This window comes from Strix aluco, chromosome 1 (genome assembly GCF_031877795.1).
Source record: "Strix aluco isolate bStrAlu1 chromosome 1, bStrAlu1.hap1, whole genome shotgun sequence".
NCBI lineage: Eukaryota > Metazoa > Chordata > Aves > Strigiformes > Strigidae > Strix > Strix aluco.
Window position 1 is genome coordinate 36,227,760 of NC_133931.1, and position 23,247 is coordinate 36,251,006.

The 23,247-nt window shown below is 36.6% G+C and overlaps 1 protein-coding gene across 1 annotated transcript in view; it reads left to right on the forward strand.

The window, feature by feature from the left end:
* EYA1 (EYA transcriptional coactivator and phosphatase 1) overlaps positions 1-23,247 on the forward strand; it is a 97,677-nt gene that overhangs the window by 42,531 nt on the left and 31,899 nt on the right. The window contains exons 10-12 of the mRNA XM_074847208.1: positions 9,076-9,215; positions 10,377-10,460; positions 17,102-17,191. Coding sequence (XP_074703309.1) covers positions 9,076-9,215; positions 10,377-10,460; positions 17,102-17,191 — 314 coding nt within the window. The remainder of the gene's footprint in view (positions 1-9,075; positions 9,216-10,376; positions 10,461-17,101; positions 17,192-23,247) is intronic.

Consider the following 23,247-nt stretch of genomic DNA (forward strand, 5'->3'; position numbering starts at 1 on the left):
ACAAAGGAGCAAACTAATCAAATTTTAATTGCAATTAGTCATATTTCTGTAGGATGTTTTGCCACATCTGGTCAAGTTAGGCTGTTGATTCTCTACCACAACTGGAACACTGCACATGAGGGATGGTGGGGAGCAGTGCAGAACCATCACATTAGGCTACTGTACCCCTTTAGTAGGATGGGCTCCAGCTGCTGAATTGCAGCTGTTCTTACTAGATGTTGATATCCCTAGATGACTTCTATATTTAAAAACCCCATGTAATCTGTGCGGTTATGAACTATGCCAGGACAAGCACAGAACAGCCTTCAGACTTTACAGAGGCACCAGAATAATTTGACAGACATAGGTGGTTCCCATGAATTTGGGCCAGTAAGTGAAACAGAAGAGTCTGGTAAGAAACATGTGAAAAGAGAGAAAGTAGTTATATGCTCTTGTGACATTTTTAGTAGCGTTTTGCAGAGTCAGAAAGCTCATATAATTTCACTTAAAATATGTTTAATTCCTTGTCCAAATATAAAATAATCCTTTTATGATTTCCCACAGTTCCTAGTTAAATATGCAACTTTTTGCCATGTAATCCAGGACGTCCAGTAGAACTTGACATTTTCCATGCTCAGTGTTTCTTCTTTCTCTTCCCTTTGTTGATCTGAAAAACTTCTTGTACCTCAGTCATGACAAAACCTTTTGATTGCATAGAGGTTGATAGTCCCTCTCTCCATAAATCAGACACACAAATTAACATTGTTTTCTTGTGATCAGAGGCTGTATTTTTGCTAGTGACATAATCAGAAAATTATTAAGCAAAACAATCTCAGTGGGACATTTCAAACTTTTAATGTGTCTTTGCTTCAGATTTCATTGGAAATTTTGTTTCAGTTCAAAAGTAAGAATTTTCAAAATTTTTTTTCCACATTTAGAATTCTAACTTTTGCTTTACAGATAAAATGTTTTCATCAGAATAACAATAGCATATTAGGTTTCTTCTGGGATGAGTTTTCAGTCCATACATGAGTAGATTATCCCAGGTACGAACAGCGAGTTGGTGATTTCTCGTGTGAGCTGTGGTATGTAAGAGAAGTAATAATAATTAAAATGATAAAAAATAACAAAAGTAAACTAGTGAGCAAAAATTCATTCTCCTTTCCAGTACTCAAATTCATTGAAGTAGGTTCAGAGTGAACAAAAGAAAGTATTTCTTTATGTTGCATATAGGTAAGTTGTGCAGCTCTTTGGTGCAGGATGTTGTGGATGCAAAAATTTATGCCAGTTCAAGCATTGCTCAGACAAACTCAAAGATTGGATTTACCCAGACACCAATGTCAATTCAAGAAACCCCTGACATGAAAAATCATTCAAGACAGTGAATGAATTAGCAGTGTGTGTATGTCTGTCCTTTTTACGCTCCTTACCTAGTCACCTGCTCTTGGCCAGTGTTGAAATTTATCCTGGATAGATGGAGTGTTTCCCCAATCCATTATGCTTGCCCTGATGTTCTAAAATAATTAGAAGAATATTCATAACATGTATTTCTAAGAGTTAATGTAGAAAATGACTACTTTTTCTAAAGCTTTAATAATTTTTTCTTGCAATATTTCAACTCCATCATCACAGCTGGTAACAAAAAATTCTTGATTTATGCAAATTTTTGTTTAGAAATTCAGTCAACAAAGTGGAATTTATCTCCCTATTTCATATAATGTATTTATACTTCATTAAACAGTGTTTCTCGCAAGAGACTTGCATTGTTCTTGAGATCTGGTCTCTTTCAGTTTTCTTGGTTTCTGCAATAAGTATGTTTAAATATTACTGGAAGGGTTTTCTTCATGTTACTTGCATACTTCACAATGCAGATTAAAAACCCCACAAGGATTGCACTAGCCAACAAAAATTGTTCTCAGCCATGGGTCACCATTTTGCTCTTAAAGACTAGACTTCTTTTTGCTTGAACGCTATATCACATTTAGTATTACACTTTACAGTTTCTCCTTATCATATTTCATAACAATAAATTAGAGACAGGAAAGCAAAACAGAGCAAATAGGCTATACAGACAACTTTTCACTAATACCCGTATGGAAGCAAATACTGCTGTATTTGCAGTACATTGCTGGTGTTCTGTTTGTTCTTTTTCATAAATATAAATGAAGAGTAAATCTAGAGTATATATTTATATAGGAAGGAAACTCAATGAAAATTCTGTAAAAACAGAAATGAGATTGGATGTAATAATGAATGGCAAAGTACAGCACTGGTTTTACTTTTCTGATAATGGTTGTTCTCCTGTTTTTATGTTAACAATGTACAACTTCTATCTCTTTTGTATTGCATCCAACAATATATAGCCTGTCACAAGATTCGTTGTGGCTAAGAATTTGATGCACTTTTCCGTAGACTTTTTAAAATAGATAAATAGGATGTTAGTCATTGGTTTTAGTAGGATTAAAAGTAACAATAATTTCAAATTGTTTGAAAGAATAAATAATTAGTAAAGAAGAAATGCCTGCGATGGAGAGAGGTACTACCTGCCCCTTATGGGATTGCTTCATCTTTTTTGCTTCAACATTGAAAGTTGGAGATAAAAATCTGGACCACTACAGGGCTTGTTAATATAGTTGTTGTCATACATAGTTAATGTATGCTGTTATATATAATATATACTGTTAATATGATATTTTCTCTTTATTTTGAATATACAATCCTAAATCAAAAAGTCACGCAAGCCTTGAAATAAATAGGCATTTTTGCCAGTATTTTTAGCAGACTATTGAGGGTTTCTGTTAAGTTTATAATAGTATGCTCATAGTCCTCAATGGAAAAACATCAGATTTGGTTTTCGGGTGAAGATTTTGACATTTGGTCAAAAGAGCACTAAAGACGTCCTCTATGATCCTGTCAGCAGGCATTAATGTATTTCTTGCAATACTTAGTACTTTTACTTAGTACTTGCTACTAATGCAGCAGTCATATTTTTTAGAGATTTAAAAAAAAAATCCTCAAATACCTATGTGATTCTGCTGCACTGTTTAATCCTGATCCAGTTTGATGTAAGCAGTAAAAGAAGAAGTTTGTACAGTGCTCATGAAATTTTGTGTTTAGCTTTATGCAAAAGTAACCTTTATTTATGCAAAAGTAAGAAAATCATAGAATGAGACTGACATATTCAAACTACCTGTATCTTATATTTTTATTTTGGTATACAGGAGTTGAAATAACACTGACCTGAGGATGTAAGGCCTTTATTCAAAATTAAGTATAAGATATGAGGGGAAACCATTCATCTGGGCACAAGTTAAATGGAAAATACTTGTACATACCTACTTGCAGAGACATTTGACTATACTAGCTATCCTAGGCCCATCTCATCCATGTGATTTACATTGTGACATGAGATGTGATTATTTTGATAATGTGTGTTTACTCTTTTTTGCATACTTTTTCAGTGTAGTAGGGAAAAAGTCTGATGAAATTTGTAATGCCTTTGTCAACAGCAGGAGCTCTACCCACACACTTGCCAGTCGGATTTACCTAGAGATAGACTTGATTTTGGGACTTCTGGGATAGCTAGTTTTCCCCAGATTTGTCATTTGATACTATTGCTGTATAGTACATTGAAATCAATAGTAAGAAAATACAGCAGTTACTTAGGGGGGATTTCCATAGCAAGCAGAAAGGAATTATAGAATATGGTGTTGCAAATGGTATCTCTGTATTGTCTCTTCATAAGTAATCAAAGTATTCTTATTTATGAGATGATAAAATATTGTCCTGTGTGACAAAACCATCAAAACTGCCCACAGTGATATATAACAGGGAAGTATATGTTCAGGAAATATTATGTCAAGTTGCAATAATATGGTGCCTTAAAGCTTAGGGGAAAGTCTGCTACAGTATGGTTCATGTATTTCAGGTAAACCAGAATGTAAACATATTTTATTCCTCACAGTTACCTGTAGCTTTTGTCTGGCTTGATGTCATCATACACTACAGGGGTTACAGCCAGGGGTGAGGAGCAGGGGGTACCAGTCACACCTGGAAAAGGAGGCATACACTTATAGAATCTGGGTTTAAAGTGTTGTTTTGACTGACTAGAGAAGTCAAGATTGGGTCTATTACACTTGGTCAAGGTTTGGAAGAGGAAACTCCTGAGTGTGTGAAGCAGAAACAAGCTGTAACGTTTAGTGTCTGCCTGGGGCAGAGTGCAGAGAGGAGCCGTAGCAGAGAGATCTAATATTATGAGTCTGTTAATGGATGCAGAAGAGTAACTGTTGCTATATGATTAATCTAATTTTGTGAAGGCATATGCAACACGCAGAAATGGCTCTAGTGGTCTAGACCGGCAGATCAACCAGCCCTGTACCCTGCTTGTTGCAGTGGCCATCAACAGACACCCCAGGAGCAGCGAGGACAGGCTAAGCTTGTATAAGACTTGACCTAAACACTTTTCCAGCTTCCAGATATTTTCCATCTCAGGGGATTTCCAAAGCTGCTGTTGTTTGTATGTTTAGGGTGTGCCTACATTAGCATTTTAATTTGAAGCAGGAGTCTGTTCTGATGTGGAGCTTTGGCTCAGCAGAGCAGTCCTAGGGCACCCGGCTGGAGTCCTAGACAAAGCTAACCTGGAAGGTGTCCTCCAGGACAGCTCCTAATTCCTTCAGCTCCTACTGAAGATGCTCAGAAGAGTAGGTCAGGCTGGAGCTACATGAAATGACCTCCCAGTAACAGGCAGTGAAGCCTTGGGTCATTGCCACCACTTGTTTGGTCCCACAGACCCAACCTGCTAATGCAGCACGGCTGTAGCACCCCTGAATGTTTCTCTTCCAGGGTCGTCTTCAGGCTCCTCTTGAAACCTTGTAATTTTGGGAGCCTGGCATTTTTTGTGCCACAAATCTCCCAGCTTTTATCTGAACCTCTCCTTGTGTTTAATCTGGCTGCTGCCAGCTTACTTTGGTGATCTTGCTTTAGTATTTGGACAGGCAGTGGAGAGCTGATACTCACCCCCTTTTCTGCTGATGATTTTGTGGAGAGCTGGGTTTTCTCCTGCACTTCCCTGTGTTTGTGATGCTCAACAGGATAAAATTAAATTCAGTGCTTTAGAAACATAATAATTTCCCTTGGCTAATACTACAGTATGTCTGGTACTATGAAGTCAGCTGAGATTGAACAAATTAACCTCCTCATATCAATGAATGTAGAATAATGGGTATAATGGTAACATGTTTTGTGGCTACATATCTTGACTTCAGTAAGGCTTTTGCTGCCCTGGCAGTTAAATCATTTCACTTAACAATCTTATAAGCAAACTAGGCTAAAGCAGACTACCAGAAACTACAGCAGAATGATATAAAGCTGTTTAGGAAACCATGTCCAGAGAGAAGTCAGTGAGAGCTTGCTGTTAAAATAGAAGGATGGTCACAACAGCATTCCTCAGTGTCTGCCTTGGGCCTAGCACCAGACCGCATTTTCATTAATCATTTAGATGACGGAACAGAATGTGTTTGCCTATTAAATATGTAGATGACACCACGCTGAGAGGGGCTGCGAGTTCTTTGGAGACAGGATGAGAACTCAAAAAATGGAGATGTGATCTGAATAGCAGCAGGTGTGAGGTATACATTTAGGCAGGAATGATGAACTGCACAAATGTGGGATGGGGAATGTTGGCAGCTCCTTCCAGGCTCTACCTTTCCCTGCGGACCGCTCTCAGTACTCCAGATATTAGTGGCACACCGAGTACCCTCAGCCGCTGTTGTTTTTCTTGCTCCAGAATTTGTCAGAGCTTGGGCTTGTCAAGGCTCAGGGCTCAGCTGGATACTGGATTCTTTAATTGGGTTTCCTTATGAGGACCTGAGAGCAACCATTGGACAGTGAGCTGGTAACTCAGCCGTGCACACAGAGGCTGCCCTGTCGAGCAGCCTTAATCCAAAGAGTACATGCTATGGTTTCCCTTTACATACATGGAATAAGTTTGTTGCACACGATGTCACGTTTCCCCCCCCCATTCGTTACTACCATCTGTCACACTGTTCATAACAGACTGGTTGCTGTGGCTATCTCCTGAGCAGGCTCAGAAGTTCCAGGTATTAGCAATACTGTGTGTTCAATTCATGTGCAATATTTGGCCAGGTCTTTGAGAAACGACCAGTTAGGTGTTGCTTCCTCCTCAGAAGATGATCTAGGGATCCTGAAACTAGTATTTATTGAAAAAATTGCAGAAAATGCAAATTGTCTTCTGCCAAGTGGTGTCCAGGGGAGGGTAGCCTGCGGGACATGGGAAGTAAAGCTTTGCTCGATTTTGGATTACTGTGTCCAGTTTGGAGAGACTATAGAGAGTGATAATCAAAACCTAGAAAAGAGGATTGTCAGTGAAGAGTTAACCTAACAACAAAGGGGATCTGAGAACAGTCTTCAAATGCATGCAAATACAATGAAGGGACTAATTTTTTCCCCCAGATTGAACTGATATTGCTGTAATGAAGTTGTGTGTTCTGTTTCTAATGGCACAGCTGTTAAAGCAGAGAAGCAGATTTCCTGGAGAGATCTGTAAGAGCAAGACAAACATAACTCTCTTGGGAATTATGCAGGTACAGTGGTCCCAAGAAGGGTGGTCTAAGGTGTGCCCAGCCAACCTTGGGATCCCGAGGTAGAGTTGGGAGTCTTTCTGTCAGGTGAGGGTCTGGCCCATCCAGACAGATGACTTGCACCTGTGAAGGGGAGAGGGAAGTGAGCCTCCACCCAAACTTGCAGCCCTGTGTTTGAAATTTTGAGTGCAGTGTTTGCAAAAATGTAAAGCTGGATGCTCTTACAAACAGACTTTCTTCTCTGCCCTCACCATGCTCTGCTCTCATGCTCACTCATTTAGGTTTACTTGGTTGTATTTGTCATGAAGTTTTGTTTATGCTTTTTCCATGCTATCTGTTCCCTATTTTATTTAGTATTATTGTTACTACCCCAAGTTTAATACTTTAAATTTTTAGGCATATCATGTCTGCGAGAAGAATTTAAAAAACTGGGATCTAAAGCCAAACTCCTTAAAATATTGTCAGAGACCAAGAGCAACACTAATTTAAATTAGTCAGTAGAAAATGCAATTTTTCATTACATCTGAATTTTAGAGCACATATTTAGAACATCATTGGCCAATATACCTGTTGAAGAAATTCTGGTCTGTTTATTTTACTAGGTTATAATTTATTTCAAGGCTTTTTTGCATTGTTTTCTTTATTTTTCATTAAGGATTTTAATAATAAAAATAATGTATAGCAGATAAACTCATTTAAGTTTAAAAGGTTGGGAAAATTTGTACTAGTTAAGTTATGATTTCTTATTTAAGTACAGTAGGTGAAAGAGCAATCAGCATTCCAAGTTTAAGTAGTTTAAATAAATATTCTGAAGTGTATATTGTCATAGGAAAAAATACATATTATTGGAATGTACATGATCTTCAACATTTAAACCTCTAGCTTTAGTTATGCAGGCTGATGTGGCTGGATGATTATTATTGTTTGGCACATACACAGAATCACTCTTTTAAGTATAGGACAAATCTTTTTTGAAGATTCGTTCTTTTACCTTAAGTTACATCTTAACTTGTTATTCTGCATTGTTTAATATAGCCTGAGATAATGAGGTAAAAGTATAACGTAAAGTATATAATATATACTAATTTCCATTAAGTGTAGATTTGAAGGCTGAACATGAGAATTTCAAGACCTTTTCCTTTCATTCAGCACAAGCAACCATTATTATTTTGAGTAATTTTGAATATGTGGTGTTACACAGATGTCCAGAGCCTCCTCCTTAATCTAACCTTTGACCTCAACGGGATGTTTTTTTAGGAGAAAGAATCACTTGTGTGAGAAGTATACCTGTCTGTTCAAATGGGAATGCCATGGTCTAGGCTGATTAAAAAGAAAATTAATATTGATACAAATATCCACATCTACTGAATTCTACAGAGTCATTAATGTTAAGTGAGAAGTAAAATTGATAAATACATCGTATGCTGAAAATTCCAGCTGCCTTCACAAAAATAGGTGTTTTTAGGAAAAACAATTAAAGATAGCCATCAAAATAAAAGTCTTTTCTCTGTGAACTTAAGAAAGGAAGTCTTAAGAGATTTAAAAATGTGTTGTTGCATTTCTGAGGAGTATGGTACTTCTAGCTAAATGAATTAGGAAGGATAATTTATGCTGGGTGTTTGCTTTGTTAATATTCAAGCACTTAACTGTTACTGAGTTTATGGATGTTAAGAATAGCAAAACATCTTCCAACTAGCATGTTTTCAGGAAAACTTTGTTGTTCTTACGTACTTAAATCATCATTCTTTTTTGCCCGTTCAACAACAGTAAATACTTTTGTAAATAAATTTTGCTAAACCCTAATAGTTAGCGTACAATACTGTTTATAAAGAATTGTATCCTTGAAGGTACTCACTGGAAATGTTTAGTGTTGAGTAGGGCTTTGAAGAATACTGTAACTTTAATCTTCATAGTTGGTGCATATTTTAAACATATTAATTGAACTTACCCTGGGAAAATAAGGACTCTATTTTATGCCATAGTTAGAAGGAATTCTATTAATCTGGCTCAAATGTAGCAATCTAAAAATAAAGTGTCTACAACAAGGCAATTTGGAAGAGTTTTCAATTTATATGTTACTTTTTTTCATACCTGAATGGTTTTTCTCTTACCGATCACCATAATGATTATCTTAAAGCATGTTTGAAAACTTAGAATTAAATCAATGTTCTTTAAAAAAAAAGCTGGTATCCCTTTAAATTGTTTCTTTAGAGTTTAATCTTGTCTATGAAGTGATATGATCTTCTCTATGATTTGAAGGAATTAAGATTATTTTTACTCCTTTTTTATTTGTTTACTGAAATAATATCTCTCTGTTTTTACATATAACTCAAACTTGATTGAATTAATTTATGTTTCAGGATTGCCATTTATCATTGCAGATTTAATTACTTTAGTTAGGACTCTTCAGTGAACATCCTGGTTTTAGTGTCACATGTAAATGAACATTTTGAAGTTTAAACTGAAAGGTAAAAATGTCATTTCTTTACTACAACAGAATACAGTACAATCCACAGTCCATCAACACCCATTAAAGATTCAGATTCAGATAGATTGCGTCGTAGTTCAGATGGGAAATCACGTGGACGTGGCAGAAGAAACAATAATCCTTCACCACCACCTGACTCTGATCTAGAGGTACATTATATTTGATTTCTTTGACCTGTCACAGACTATTTTTATCATTATTTTGCACAGAGAAGTATTATTTACACATCAAAAATAAAGTGGCATTGGAGCTCCCTTTCTTTGTTTTTCTAACAGTATTTCTGTAGAAGATAGAATTTTTCCTCTAAAGAACCTTCTTCATGAAGAGCACTGACTTTCTCTGAAAAACACTAGGCGTTTCTTTCTCTTTTTGATATAAAAAAAAAAAAAAAAAAGAGCAAGCTTTTCCCAAATCAAAGAAAGGTTTGAGTTTGGACAGGAGACACTTCTAGCACAATAGTGGTTTTTGTTCTCTCATGCTGTGTTCACATTCCTCCCAGTGGCCCATGCTTTATGTTGAGAACAGATCTCCAATGACACACCACAGCTATGAGTGTCCACACTGCATTACTTTTCCTTTCCAAAAGCTTAGCCCATTTGTCATCATGGGAAATACAATCTCACCAGGATTTAAAATACTTGTATTTGAACACTTTATTTTTCATTAAAATATCATTTTGTGTGTGGTCAGAGGACAAATTTAAAACACATATTTTCCATTGGCTGTAAGCGAAAGAATTATTTACTGATGCCATAAATTCTTACACATGCAGCATCTGAGTTCATAATTTTCATTCTTCAGGTGCATAAAATCCATTAAAAATTAACATAGATTAAGGGGATTTAAGTGCTTAGCAGGAATTTGCTGTATTTTCTATTTAGAGGTAATTTTCAAGAGCAGTTATATGAACTTTATTTTGTAAGAGTTGCAGAAATACAGAATTCAAACCCTGAAGATTTAATTTTCAGAGGTTTCTCTTCATTTATTTCAGTTTCTATCTCACATCTGGCTTTAAAATAATACATTGTACAATCTCATTTTCTGTGTGTATTTGACAATAACTATAATTCTATTTTAATAGAATAATTTGATATAATAGCAATTGTAGTAAAAAGCTAACAGATTGTATTACCATATTCTGGAAAAAACTTGTTAGTTCTGAAAATAAATGGCAAGGAAAACTATGGTTTTAATATGTAACCATTTCAATACAATTTTCTAATTTGTGCGCTTTCTGATTCAAATTTTAACTTTCCATTTCAAGTATCAGCTTCACAGAGGAACACATTGATTTGATTCTCTTTTTACAGAGAGTATTCATTTGGGATTTGGATGAGACAATCATCATTTTCCATTCCTTGCTTACAGGGTCGTATGCTAACAGATATGGAAGGGTAAGTGTCAAGAAACTGATGGAAATTTTCAGTAATATTTGCTGGTTTATGGTTAGTACACAAGGAAGACCAGAACATTAGTTGGTTTTCTAGAGGCAAACCGGTACTGGTGTTTAAAAACATAAAAAAATCAAGGAGTAAAGCTGTTTCACATGTCCATTCTTTGCACTTACTCAGCTCTTATTTTCAGTAAATAATTAAATAGCATTAGGAGTAATACTTTGACCACCTGAGATTTGGTTTTTAGATCCAGAGTGTCTGAAACCTGTTGATATCATCAAAATCTGCAAAGGTTTACCTCCCCTCAGAAAGTGAAGAACTTCCAGGAGTGACTGCTAAAATAACATTTTAGTTCTGAGAGATCGACAGTGCTCTGTACTGAGAAGGCAAGAGGAAGAATACTTTTGGACACAGACAGATTAGTCTAAAATGTTTTACCTTAATTTTTTTTTAGTCTACATATTGACTGATGTTTTTGAAAGTCTGCTTATGAGTCAAATCTTTCTGTTATGCACAGACTATAAATCATAACTGAACTGATGAATATGTCTGCAGACTGTGAGTTTCCTCAATAATTTTCAGAAAAGAAATGTGGTCTTAGGTGAATAAGAACAGTTTATGAATGGAATGCCCTTGTGAGATCAAACTTTGTTTTTCCAGGATTGTATTTTAAAGCTAATGTCTCAGCTTGTGCTAAAATCTGTTATGCCATTTCATGTTCACCTTATGTGAGTTACAACTAGAATGTGATTTTTTTGGTGTGGTGGTTTGACCTTGGCTAAATGCCAGGTACCCACCAAGTCGCTCTATCACTTCCCCCCCTCTTCCCCCTTTTTTTTCAACAGGGCAAAGAGGGGAAACAAAATAAGATAGGGAAAAAAAACCCCAACCCTTGTGGGTAAAACAAAAGCAGTTTTAATATAAGCAAAGCGAAGCAAAGGTCCGCACGCAGAAGCAAAAGAAAGAAAACAGATTTATTCTCTACTTCCCATGAACAGGCGATGTCAGGCCTTCTCAGGAAGCAGGGCTCCGATATGCGTAGTGGTTGCCTCAGAGGACCAAGGGTGACCCTACCCCCTTCCTCCTTTTTCCCAGCTTTATACTCGAGCAGATGTCATATGGTATGGAATATCCCTTTGGTCAGTTCGGGTCAGCTGTCCTGGTTGTGTCCCCTCCCAAGACCTTGCCCACCCCGTCCCACTGGGGGGGGAAATGTCAGAAAGAGCCTTGGTGCTGTGTAAGCACTACTCAGCAGTAGCCACAACACCAGTGTGCTATCGACACCCGGCCAGCTCCCAACATAAAGCACAGCACCATGAGGGCTGCTATAGGGGAAAACCAATTCCGGCTCAGCCAGACCCAGAACATTTGGTAACCTTAAAAAATTCTACATATAAAGAACAACTAGAACAACTAGATAGATACTAGATCTCGCCTCATGTAATCACTCAGTCTTCTTGTAAAGCTTGTATTTATCACTGAAAGGTTTTACCCTACAACCACTTGAGTGAAGAGCAAAGCTATCACTAGTTCAGTTTGTGCCTGGATCAGGTTCTGAATTCCTCCTAATAGCTTTTTACATTACAAAAATCTAAAGCAGTATTACTTTGCAACCTTTCTTGCTTATTCAGGTGCAGTGTATTTTCGAAGTGTTTGCTGTAATAGCAGATTACCTGTTTGAGGAATATAATTTTTTTTTTCATTATGTGTCAGAAAAGCAAGTAAATTCAGAAGTCTTGGTCTCCTAGTTGTTATTATTTTATATTTAGGTTGTAAAAAGACACTAGAAGTTTAAATGTTTCAATAGTTACTGTATGGATACATAGAGACAACAGCTTTATAAAGTATTAAACATTTACCAAAAGTTATTTTCCATTTCTCAGGCCAAAACCGGCTTTTGCATGGCACCCCAAAATCACCAAATCTATGGCAGTTCAGTTCCGAATGAGAACAAATCCCAGTGCTCACAAAAAACCTCAGTGCCAACAGAATCTCACCACTTGCTTTTGGGCAGCAGAGCAGTGCTGGAAAAGCCTAATTAGTCATTGCTGTAGAAGTACTTGTGTGAGCATACTTTTTCCATTTGTTACTAGTTCCCTATAGTGGTTTCATTAATTGGGCCCTGAACATAAACACCTTTCTTGCTGGATGCTTGAGGCTGAGGAAGGTGGCTAGTATTCAGCTGTGAAGAGATATAAGTAAGTTTGCTGCAAGGAGGTAGGAGACTACTGATGGCAGCTCCATCACTGTTGGCACTGTTTACTTGAGATGAAGCTTTTGCCTGGCTGGCTCTGGTTGCACGGCATGTGGCAGAATACTTCTGCATTGCTAAACAACATCCAACCATTGACGGTAAGAGAGGTGATGGCATTAGTGCTTATGCTGTGGATAAATATTAGATCTTTTTGGTGAGGGGTCGCAACGTGCATGTCCTTGGCTTTCAGATGCAGTCATGAAAGTGTGCCATTCTTGCTTTATTTTCTTAAAGTTTCATTCATATCACAGTTTCTCTTGCCTTATTGACAGCTTCAGACAACAGTTAGCAATTTACATAGTCATTAGAGGAAGATAGTGTCAAATGTTCAAAGCAAACATGCTAATATGAGAATTGTAAGGTTTATTTGCAGCTATGGAGGAAAGTGCACATTTTTTTAAAGAGTGTTTCCTAATGATTTCTGGCCTTTAAAATCAGAAATTCAGATCATAAGTCAATGTGAAAAAAAGAAAAAATTGTTGAGGGGAATTTTTGTTATTTTCACCTGTATTGTGCTTTTTGAGTGATCTAACATCATGTTCTCATATGTTTCTGCACTCTGGAGAGGACTAGAATTGCCCTTTTAAAAATTAAATCTAAGCTGCTCACATAATCATTAAAATACAAAAGCTGAATCTTCAAACAAACAAAAATATCCTAATCAAATAATAGGGGATTTGGCAAGTTGGCATTCAGCTCTTTTCATAATGCCTGAGTGAGTTTCATGGTGAATGACTATGAATGATGAGCAGCCCTGCTGCTGAAGGGATTGATTTTCTTTTCCTTGTTCTCTACCTTGTTCCTTATAACTTCATGGTTGTGCCACCCTTTTCTGTATATTCTTACTTTCTCATCTGTTTTTATTACCTGCTCTGCTTTTGCTGCTATTGTGCTCTGCTTTCTCCCTGTTTTTGTCCTTCAGCTTTGCCAGAATAAAGTAAAACCTTTGTTTTTCAGTTTGCATAATCATGGTATAAACTGCTACATTTTTATTTAAGGATGATTTGAATTTTGTGAATTTCATGGGAATGTATGAAAATAGTATAGGAATATGATTTGTCCTTCCAGAAGAGAAGAAAAAGAAACAAAACAAAACATTTCCATTTGCTTTTGGATTTTTTTTTTAATATGTACAGTGAGATATCTATCGATCAAATATAAAGTTATCAGTTACTTTAATTGACATTAGGGCTTCTAACACCTCAAAACTTATGATTTGAGCCAGATGTCAACTGATTAAGTTTTGGAATTTGGAAAAAGTTAGAGCACTTCTTTAGAATCTCGGAGCAGGTGGAAATACGTCTCACTATTGGCACTAGAATGCTGTGGTCTTTGCATACATTTCCATTCTCTGTGAAAACATTTATATTCAGAGGCTTTAAAGGAATTTTCCTTTAAATTATAAGCTATTTTAATGTGGTTTAATATATTTTAGAGATTGAGAAAAACAAAGCCTGGTTTCACTTAACCCTTCATTTGTGACCTGTAGGCTTAAGTGGAAAATAAGCCTTGTACCCAAAGTGAACTTTCCTGTTTTTCAGCTTCTTGTTTCTCGACAAAACAAAGAAATCAAGTGGGTAGAATTTAGAAATGACATACAGACAATGTTTTGGCTCCAATACCAGTATTCAAAACAAGAGGCCTGCTTAAGCAGTTTGACATTGGTATTTCTTTTCTTCAGCTAAACTGTACCTCCCTCAGAGATTTGTACCTGATTTTGACCATACCTGAAAAGACACTCCAACTGAACCTGCAAATCCCAATCAACAAGAAGAGATTGTTAGCCTTCTTCCTCATTGTGTGACACCTCACAATAATTAGTTAGCAATTAGTGGCTTAAAATTGCAAAAGACCATTTGGTATGGGATTTTTTTAAAAAAACCTTATTCTAGCCTTTTTTCAAGTTTTCAGCCCCCACTGTAATGTCTGACATCAGAGTTTAATCTACTGCAGTGCCTTAAATCAAGGCTCTTGTGCTTTTTACTAGAGCAGTTGGAAGACTGTGACTACACAGATATTTAGAACCCTAATGCACATAAGACTTTTGCTTCTGTTAAAATATGTGGGTATCCAGAGCTTCAGCCTAACACAGTTTTTATACTAAGTGGAACTTTCTGTAGAAAAAGATTGTGTTTAATCAATGAATTAAGGTTTCTTTGAAAAGCAACCTGTTTTGTTTCTTCTCTTAGCTTTTATGGTATTTAATCTGACATTTTCAGTAGGTGACAATGATTTTCTTATTTGTTTTTCTCCTAATTAAATTAACCTAATAAATGGCATTATTTTAGTATTACTTTAGAAAAATCCCCATTCTGTTTTTTCTGCCATTTAAAAAATACCTTGGAGTGAAATGGTTCACAGAAAGCTTTACAAAAAGCCATTTTTTCAGACTCAGAAGTGTGATAAAAAGTTTAATAAAAACGTTTAAGTCATGTAGAGTGAAACTTAAAATATATATTCAGTCATTTGTTTAAAATTAACCATAAGCATTCATAACCGATATCATGCTCTGTCTGCCCTTTTATTCTGCTTTTCAAAATGATTTTCCTGTTTATGGATGGAAGCTCAGAATGGGATTAGTTCTACACTGTTATATTAGCAGTTGATAATCAAAATGTAGCTGGTGATCTTCATTTGCAGCTGAGACCCTTAGTCCATCTAACTCCCTTTAATCACTAGAGCAGAGACTTCTGTGCGGTGACTTCTGTTAGTGCTCAGACACAACAGAAATCCTTGTCTGGTTTAAAAAAAAAAGGCTGATGAGCTATGAAGGATGGTGGGGTGGTAACTGGGCACAAAGATAAGCAGGAATGACAGAGGGAGGAGTAGCCTCAGGCCTAGCTGGAGACAAAAATATCACCTAATTTCCACCTCGCATGCCTACAAAAGTAAAATAAAGGTAGATGTAGATCTACAAAGAGCACAATATTAAAACAGAGAGAGAGAATACTTTTGTTCATATTTTGAAGTATTTCCATTTGAATTAAGAAGCCAAATATTCTTTTTTTGGCTGTGCCAGTTTAAATAGGAGGCTTATTTTTAAGGGCAAAGTTCATCAAAATAGCATGATGCAATATTTCTTTCCCATTTATAAGAGCTTTTTTTTTGATACTAGAAAACTTACTTATTCTCGATGTATGTGAGTTCAAGAATAGATGTTCTGTTTGTTCTATGTAGCTTTGTTTCTAAATGCTTCTTTCCAAAATATTTTTCTGGTTAGTTTTACTTGGGTTTTGGCATCTCCAGAAGGTAAACAGGCTGCCAAATCACCATTCTTTTCCAACTCTTTGCTACTGACACATTTTGCCTTTTAACCAGTAGTTATAGAAAAATGTTTGAAAGTTCAGAGATCATGTTGAAACACCTATTAATTTGATTGAGAGGTGGAAAAAGAAACTAGGGACTGCATCTCTTGGTTTTTAACTTTGAGTTGTCATCAGGTTTAGAATATTAACTTATTTTAACTAAAATATGGGTTGTCACTTCTGCAGTTCTATTTAAAATATAATTCCTAACAAACTAACATTGTTAATAGAGGGTGTCATGAGATAATATAATGTCCTTTCAAACTCATGCTTCTGTATGCTTGGATATACTTGGCATTATGAATGAGAAACTCTATATCAAATGTATATATTAGGCTTTCTTTTCGATTTTTCAGATTGAAAATATATAAAACATGAAAAAAATGAAAACAAGACAAACATCTGTAATGCATTTGGTAACCACAATGCTGAACATGCTTTTTGAGTTTATTAGCTCAGTAAGGAATAAGTTGTTATGGTAATTTCTGTAGAGAAGTTAAAGTGTGTTACGTATTAATAACAAACAATAGATTTGTTCACCCTGCATGGGTGGGCCAAACTGAAAGCGTAATTACAGCATGGTTTTGTGGAGAATCAAGGAGTGGTTTTAAATATAATTGCTATTTGCAAATAAAACATTAACAGTGATTTTCTTTAAAGTCACTAGGTATTCCCAGGACCGAATTCTGGTGACCAGTGAGAGTTTGTTTTGAGTAACACTAGCATTATCATGCCCTTGGTTGATCATAAAACTTGTAAACAGTTGTAAAATCTGGAGAAGTTTTAGGTGAAATGCATTTTCCCTTTCTGCATGGAGGGCGGAGAGCCCATGCCAGGCAAGGATGACCACAGAGGTCCCGTTGCAGAATTAGGGTATCATTCGAGTTAAAGTCATATATTTGAAGGTTGCTGGTAAGTCTTATAGTACAGGATTAGAGACTTACTGAAGTTGAACTGAAGAAGCAGATGTTGCATTTAATACGTCAAATAATCTCTCTTGAAAATCAGTTCCTCCCATCTGTATTCTGGCATGTATGTTAGACACAGTATTGATAGTGTATTTGCTTAATTTCTTCTTTAAGGATCCACCTACTTCAGTGTCTCTTGGACTCCGAATGGAAGAGATGATCTTCAATTTGGCAGACACGCATCTATTCTTTAATGATTTAGAAGTAAGTGTTCGTTCTTTTAAAACACATAGAGGTGATTTAATATTTGTCTTTTTTCATTTGTTGTTAGGTGGCTTGACAATTATTTTTGGTTTCACAGTTTTAATATGGAAATATTTAGAAAATAGCTGAATAATTTAGTCATTAGGATATATAGTAATATCTACACTAAATGTCTGCACTGGCATTCAAAGGTTACAATTGTTTCAATGTTAGAGTTTTGTCCTCACAGGTCTTAGTATTTATGACCACAGTAGACAAGTTTTAGAAGTGGATACACCAAAAGCATCTATAAACATTAGAATTCAATAGTCTGCACAGGCCATTAAATATTAAACTTCAGCTTCTATAAACAATTAATGGCTGGGTACAGATTTCTCACCTCCCGCTGTGGGCAAGTATTACCTTAACACCAAGGGCAATAATTAATTTTGTGTACACTGTCCGTCTCAGTGGCCTATTACTGGGAGTCCTCTGCCTTCCCCGGCGGCAGGTACAGTTTGTTACGTGCTGGGGTTTCTCTGCTGCACATGCGTCTCCCCTGTGGCATGAGGCAAGGAGCTAGTGTCATCATGCCAAGGGCTTTTTCAGCCTATGTAGGCTATGGTTTGGCGACACTTGTGAGATCATTCTAAAACTATCCAAACTGCTGAAAGAGGCTGTCACCATAATGCCTGGCTGTTTCATCTTGAAAGGGAAAAAAGCAATTTCTGATCATATTTTAATAACACAAAAACATGAAAACAGTCAGATTTCTTTCCCATCATAATGAAGACAGCTGTTTATTTAAAATCCAACTGTTAAGCAAGCTTGTGGTGGGGCTGCCAACACACATTAATCATCAAGTTGTTGTTTTGCTAGATTTTAGAATAGTGTGTTATTCCAGACAGGCAAAAGAATCTAAAAGATTCAAATGCAACTTTTGCTGATCAAAGTTAATTGGCAGCAATTGGCCTTTAAATATTTCCTGATGTTTCCCTTTTCAAAATCAAGCAAAATACACCTTATTTAATAGATGAGCCAAAATCATTTGAAAAATGCCAGTGTGTGTGATAGACCTCAAATGTGGTTTGTCCAACATCTGTCCTATATTTTGATTTCTTTTCATCTAAAAAGAAACCACTCACAGATGATTTGGCATCCTAGAATGTAATGAAATTATTTAAATGTGCTTTATTTTTCTTCCATTCCTTAGTGGAGTATTTATTTTTTATACTTACAATAAAATAGATGATTTCTTTAAATTTTGAAGTAGTGTTTTGTTTCATTAAGGTAGCTGTATGTAAAGATATGATTGTTTGGATATAAGAAACACCATCAGTGAGTTGCGATTTTTCAGATTTGTAGAAAAGTATAACAATGCTAGTTATTTTTCAAATCTGTTTCATTTTATCCAGAGCAGAAAGAGAAAGTACTACTGTATCTTACCAGCATATTCAATAAAGTTCAGTGTGTTTTCATTTGCTGTGCGTAGCCAGATACTTAGTGCACTTGTAGCTACTTCTTCATACATGATTGTTAGAATCACTGACTTTAATGGAAGTTAATCAACTGCATCTTAGGGATAGTAGAATATTTTCTGCTAATTGGCATGTTACAGCCTTAATGGTACAGCACAGCAGTTTATTCACTGAAGAACTTCAAAGCTATGTATGAAAAAAATACTGATCCAGGTGGTTCACAGAAGCAGAGGAGCTCAGTGGATGAACTTGGTTCTTCACATTTCCCCCATAACGAACCAGTTCATCTTGCATCTCTGAACTCGAGTGTAATAGTCTGTGTCTATACCCTAGTCTCTCTTCTTCATACACAGAAGCACTTAGGAGTGAGCAGTTGTGTTCATGTCCTTGTACATGAGCTCTAAGTCCTTATTTCTGAGGAACACGAACTCTGATCTGAAAGATCATGCCCTGTCCAAGGGAGTGAAGAGCATGTTCAGGGTGCAGAGGAGTGGGTTTGTGCTTGTGGATTGTCATAGAAAAGTCTTCAGAGAAGTACACAGGGAAGGGGCATAAGAGAGCCTGTACTTTATGGGCAGCAGCATATAAGGACTAGACCTGGCCACAGACTGAGGCTTTCAGTTCACCAGAAATGTCAGGTTTTTTGAAACTTGTCGCAGACACATGGTGTTTTTGAAGGAATGTGTCCTCCTGGAGCCACCGTTTGTCGTTGTTGTGATCATCACCGTTATTAGCAGGGCCTGCCTGGTTCCCAAGGCCTGTGACCTCAGGGCAGATTTCTTGCATCCATCTCAGAAACTGAAAGTCCTTGCTTGGTGTCTTGAAAGTTCAGGCTGCCCTACAACTTGACAGGCTTCCATGAAAACTGTGGGCAGTTTGGCTTGGCTGTGTCTCAGGCTTAAGGCATCTGTTCTTGCTGATGAAGGACTGAGTCTGGAAGATCTAGTGGCGACCCTGCTCAGGCCTAAGCTTTCCAATTCATGTGCATAAGCATCTGGGCTCTTAGGAATTGAGAATTTTGTAGGCAACGTGCCAGCGAGCCACAGAGCTTGGGCATCGTTGCCCAGAGATAGTATGAAAACAGGCAAAGCTGGATTTGGAACATGTCTAACTCACAATGTAGACATGTCTTTGGGTCTAGGCATAATTCAAAGCGGGAACCTGAAAGCTGATGCTCTCCAGCTCACCCAGGCTGAGAGGGAACCCTTCCTGGCATATAGAGAGGCTGGGTTTACGGGCAGGCAATAATCTGTCATAACTTTGGTCTATGGTGCACATTTTTCCAGATACCACAAGTTAATGTTTTTTAATAAGAATCTTCTTTTCATCTGACGCGTTCCAGAAAGCTATAATCAGAACAGCTCTCTTGTCATCCAAGTTAGTGGGAAAGTATTTTGTCATCTTGCTGAAGACTGATTTAACATTTTGAATGCAAAGGGCAGAGTTGCAGCACTGCTTGATTTGTGTATGACATAACTGGCTTGTCAAAGCTCAACCTAGAGATTTATTTAATGTTATTAGGTTAAATTCTAAACTTCAGCAGTCATTTTTTAATCTGTATACAGTGAATTAATGCCAGTGTGTATCAGCTGCAAACTAGTTTACCCATCCTAATTTATTACGGGATGCAGCCAGGTAAATGAATCATCTAATTTCCGATATGTTGCTCTTTATGTAATAATAGCAACAACAATAATAACAATAACAACAACAATAATAAATAATAATAATAGTGTTTGTAATTGGCATTTTTCAACTCAATGAAAAAATTCAGTCAGAACTCACCATCAAGCTCTGAAGTCAGTATTCTGTTTATGAATGAGTAAGCTGCACTTAGATTTACAATTACTTACTGCACCTTCAGTTTGTACTATTTCTTAGTTTATTGCTCTGAGAAGAAGAGGTGGCTTATTTCCTTCACTTTGCACAGATTTATCTGGAGTCATTAATTTCAAATCAATATAATAGCAAATAATTTCAGATCTTGAAGGACCGTTTCTTAAACAGCATGTTAAAGTGGTATGACAAGTTTTTTAACATACTAAAAGGAAAATATTGATGTGTACTAATGTATAATTTGATCTAAGTATGATTATAAGCAATGATTTCTTGCATTAATACTAATTTCATAATGAAATTATAGAAGCATGTTAGGTCAAAAATTAGAAAATAGTGCAGTGTTCTCAAAATTTAGATTCCAAAATCTGTATTTGGGCTTCAAAATAGGAAGTTTAGGTTTTCAGTATTGAAAATTTTCATTTATATATCTTATACTCTGCTCTATAGTAGAATTTTAATTGTGTGCAGGAGGGAATAAATACATTGATGTACTGCTCTCAAGAGAACTAGAGTTACCTCATCAGGAAAGAATGTGTGATTTTACATGCTTATTATGTTGTGATAGGGATAATAAGGTATAATATTTTAATGGTATGTATGGAGCAATTACACATATTAGATATTTTAGGATGTATGCTCCAGTGTTTTAGAGAAATTAGCAACTTGATGATAGGACTGAAACGTGACATCTACCTATCTGCATCTTTAAAGACTGTATCTATTTACATATTTATACTGACCTCTTAAAAGATTAGTTTGTTCATTTCTTTGGCATATCAGGTGCACATTATAGCTAGATATGTTAAAGGAATAATTGCTGATAGTGAATGATTATGAACATCTTATTTTAAAAAGTTAATTCAGCGCTTTGTAAACACTATTCTAAAATGGTACCATCTCATTAGATCTGTTCCTTTAGAGATACTTACTGAAGCTGAAAATGTGACTTATGAAGCCTTTTTTTTCTTTTTAAATCTTACTGAACAGTTTTTTGTAAATAAGACACTTTTTGGGTTTTTTTGGTATGTGTTGAATTCTATTGAAGTAATTAAAATTAATTTGAAGTTTATTTAATTTTTTCTTTCATTTTTATTTCTGTTTGTTCATTTCAGGTTTTTGATGTGGGCTCAAATTGTATATAGTATTATGATACTATAAAAAAATTAATTTTGACACCTCCTAAAAATGCAATGATGCATAAGGGCACAGTAATAATAATTAGCATTCATTTTTCTGCCATCAGTGAAGGATATATAATTCACACTTCTGGCTTCACAATTCAGCTTTGTTTGTGGAGTCTCTATATGCAAAGTGATGATATGTGTATGGGAGTAATTTATAATGAATGGCAGTATGGTATGAGTTTTTCAGCTGTGTTAGTTGATGTATTTCTCTTAATGATAAAAGAAGAGGGAATGCTGTCAGATGTTATTATAAAGCAGTAACTTTGGTTCTTTGGGGGGGGGGGAAAAAAGAAAGTTAGTTACGTTCAATGATTAGAAATACTGACCTTGATTAATTTCTCCTCAGATTCTTACTTAAAATCCACCTGGATGTATATTAATGTGTTCCTGATGGAAATTCAGAACATAGTCTCTTCTGTGTGTCAAAAAGAGCTGCATAAGTGCTTTGTGATTACAAGTATGGTATTACTTCAGATTAATGAACTTTTAAGGCATCGTATTAGCATATTACTATACACAGACCCCTCTGGAAAGCTGGCTGTGTTAGTTACATGTGATTTCCGTAAGTTGCAGCTCTCTCTGTAACCAGGGCTGGCTGGAGCAGCAGCCCGGGCCGGCGGGGGCCACGGTGCTTTGCTTCCCACCCCCGGCTACTGGGTAGCACCTTTGCTCCTCTGTCCCGCCCGCCTGCGGCCAACAAGGTCAGACGGTCCTCCCACGCCGAGGAGTGGCAAAGAGCAGCCATCTGTGTTGCTGTAACTCTCCTGCCTCTTCGCTTCATTGAATAAAGTTAGATTAATATAGAAACATTTTACAAATCCTACACTTTACACATATGGGAACTAGGCTCTTATGAAGCGTTGAGATACAGACTTACATAGATGCATCTTTTGACAGTTTAAAGCAAACAATAAACAGCATTTACATCCCTGCACTCTCATGCTCTGTGTTTGCCCTGTAAACCTCTTCCCTCCACCCATATGGCAATAAATCCTTCCAGGACTCCTACAAGTCTGTAACTGCTAGCTTAGATTTACTCAGATCTAGAAGTTGAAAGGGAGAAATTAACTGCCAGGTATTTTTTATGAAAACTGCCCTTTGTGGATTGCTTCCTGCACAATTCACTATGTGGATGTGCCTGCTCTCCTTGTTTGTAGCTCCCAGTCATCGGACTATCAGTATTTATCAACACTACCTCTCCCTCATATTCCTTTTCAAGCTCAAGGCTGTGTGGAGGGCAGCTTTTACTACTTGAAGTGTGACTGGATTGTCTGACACCCAGCAGTATTCAGAGCCCTTCCGTTCCCTAAAGAAATGTAAACGACCTCTAAGGCCCTCATTGCAACACAGACTTGTGGCACTACAGCAGATGGTGATACCTTCTGTACTAACACCAGGCACTAAAAGGATTGCTCCAAGAAGAGGTGCTCCAGGGAGATGGTAGTGAGAGGTCAGTCCTAAGAAAGGGAACAACAAAACCCCAGCATAGCAACCAAGAAGCCTGATCACAGAGCAAAACTTCTCCAATGTTAGTCCCTCTTTGGCCTTTGCCTTCAATTCTTACAGGTGAAACTAT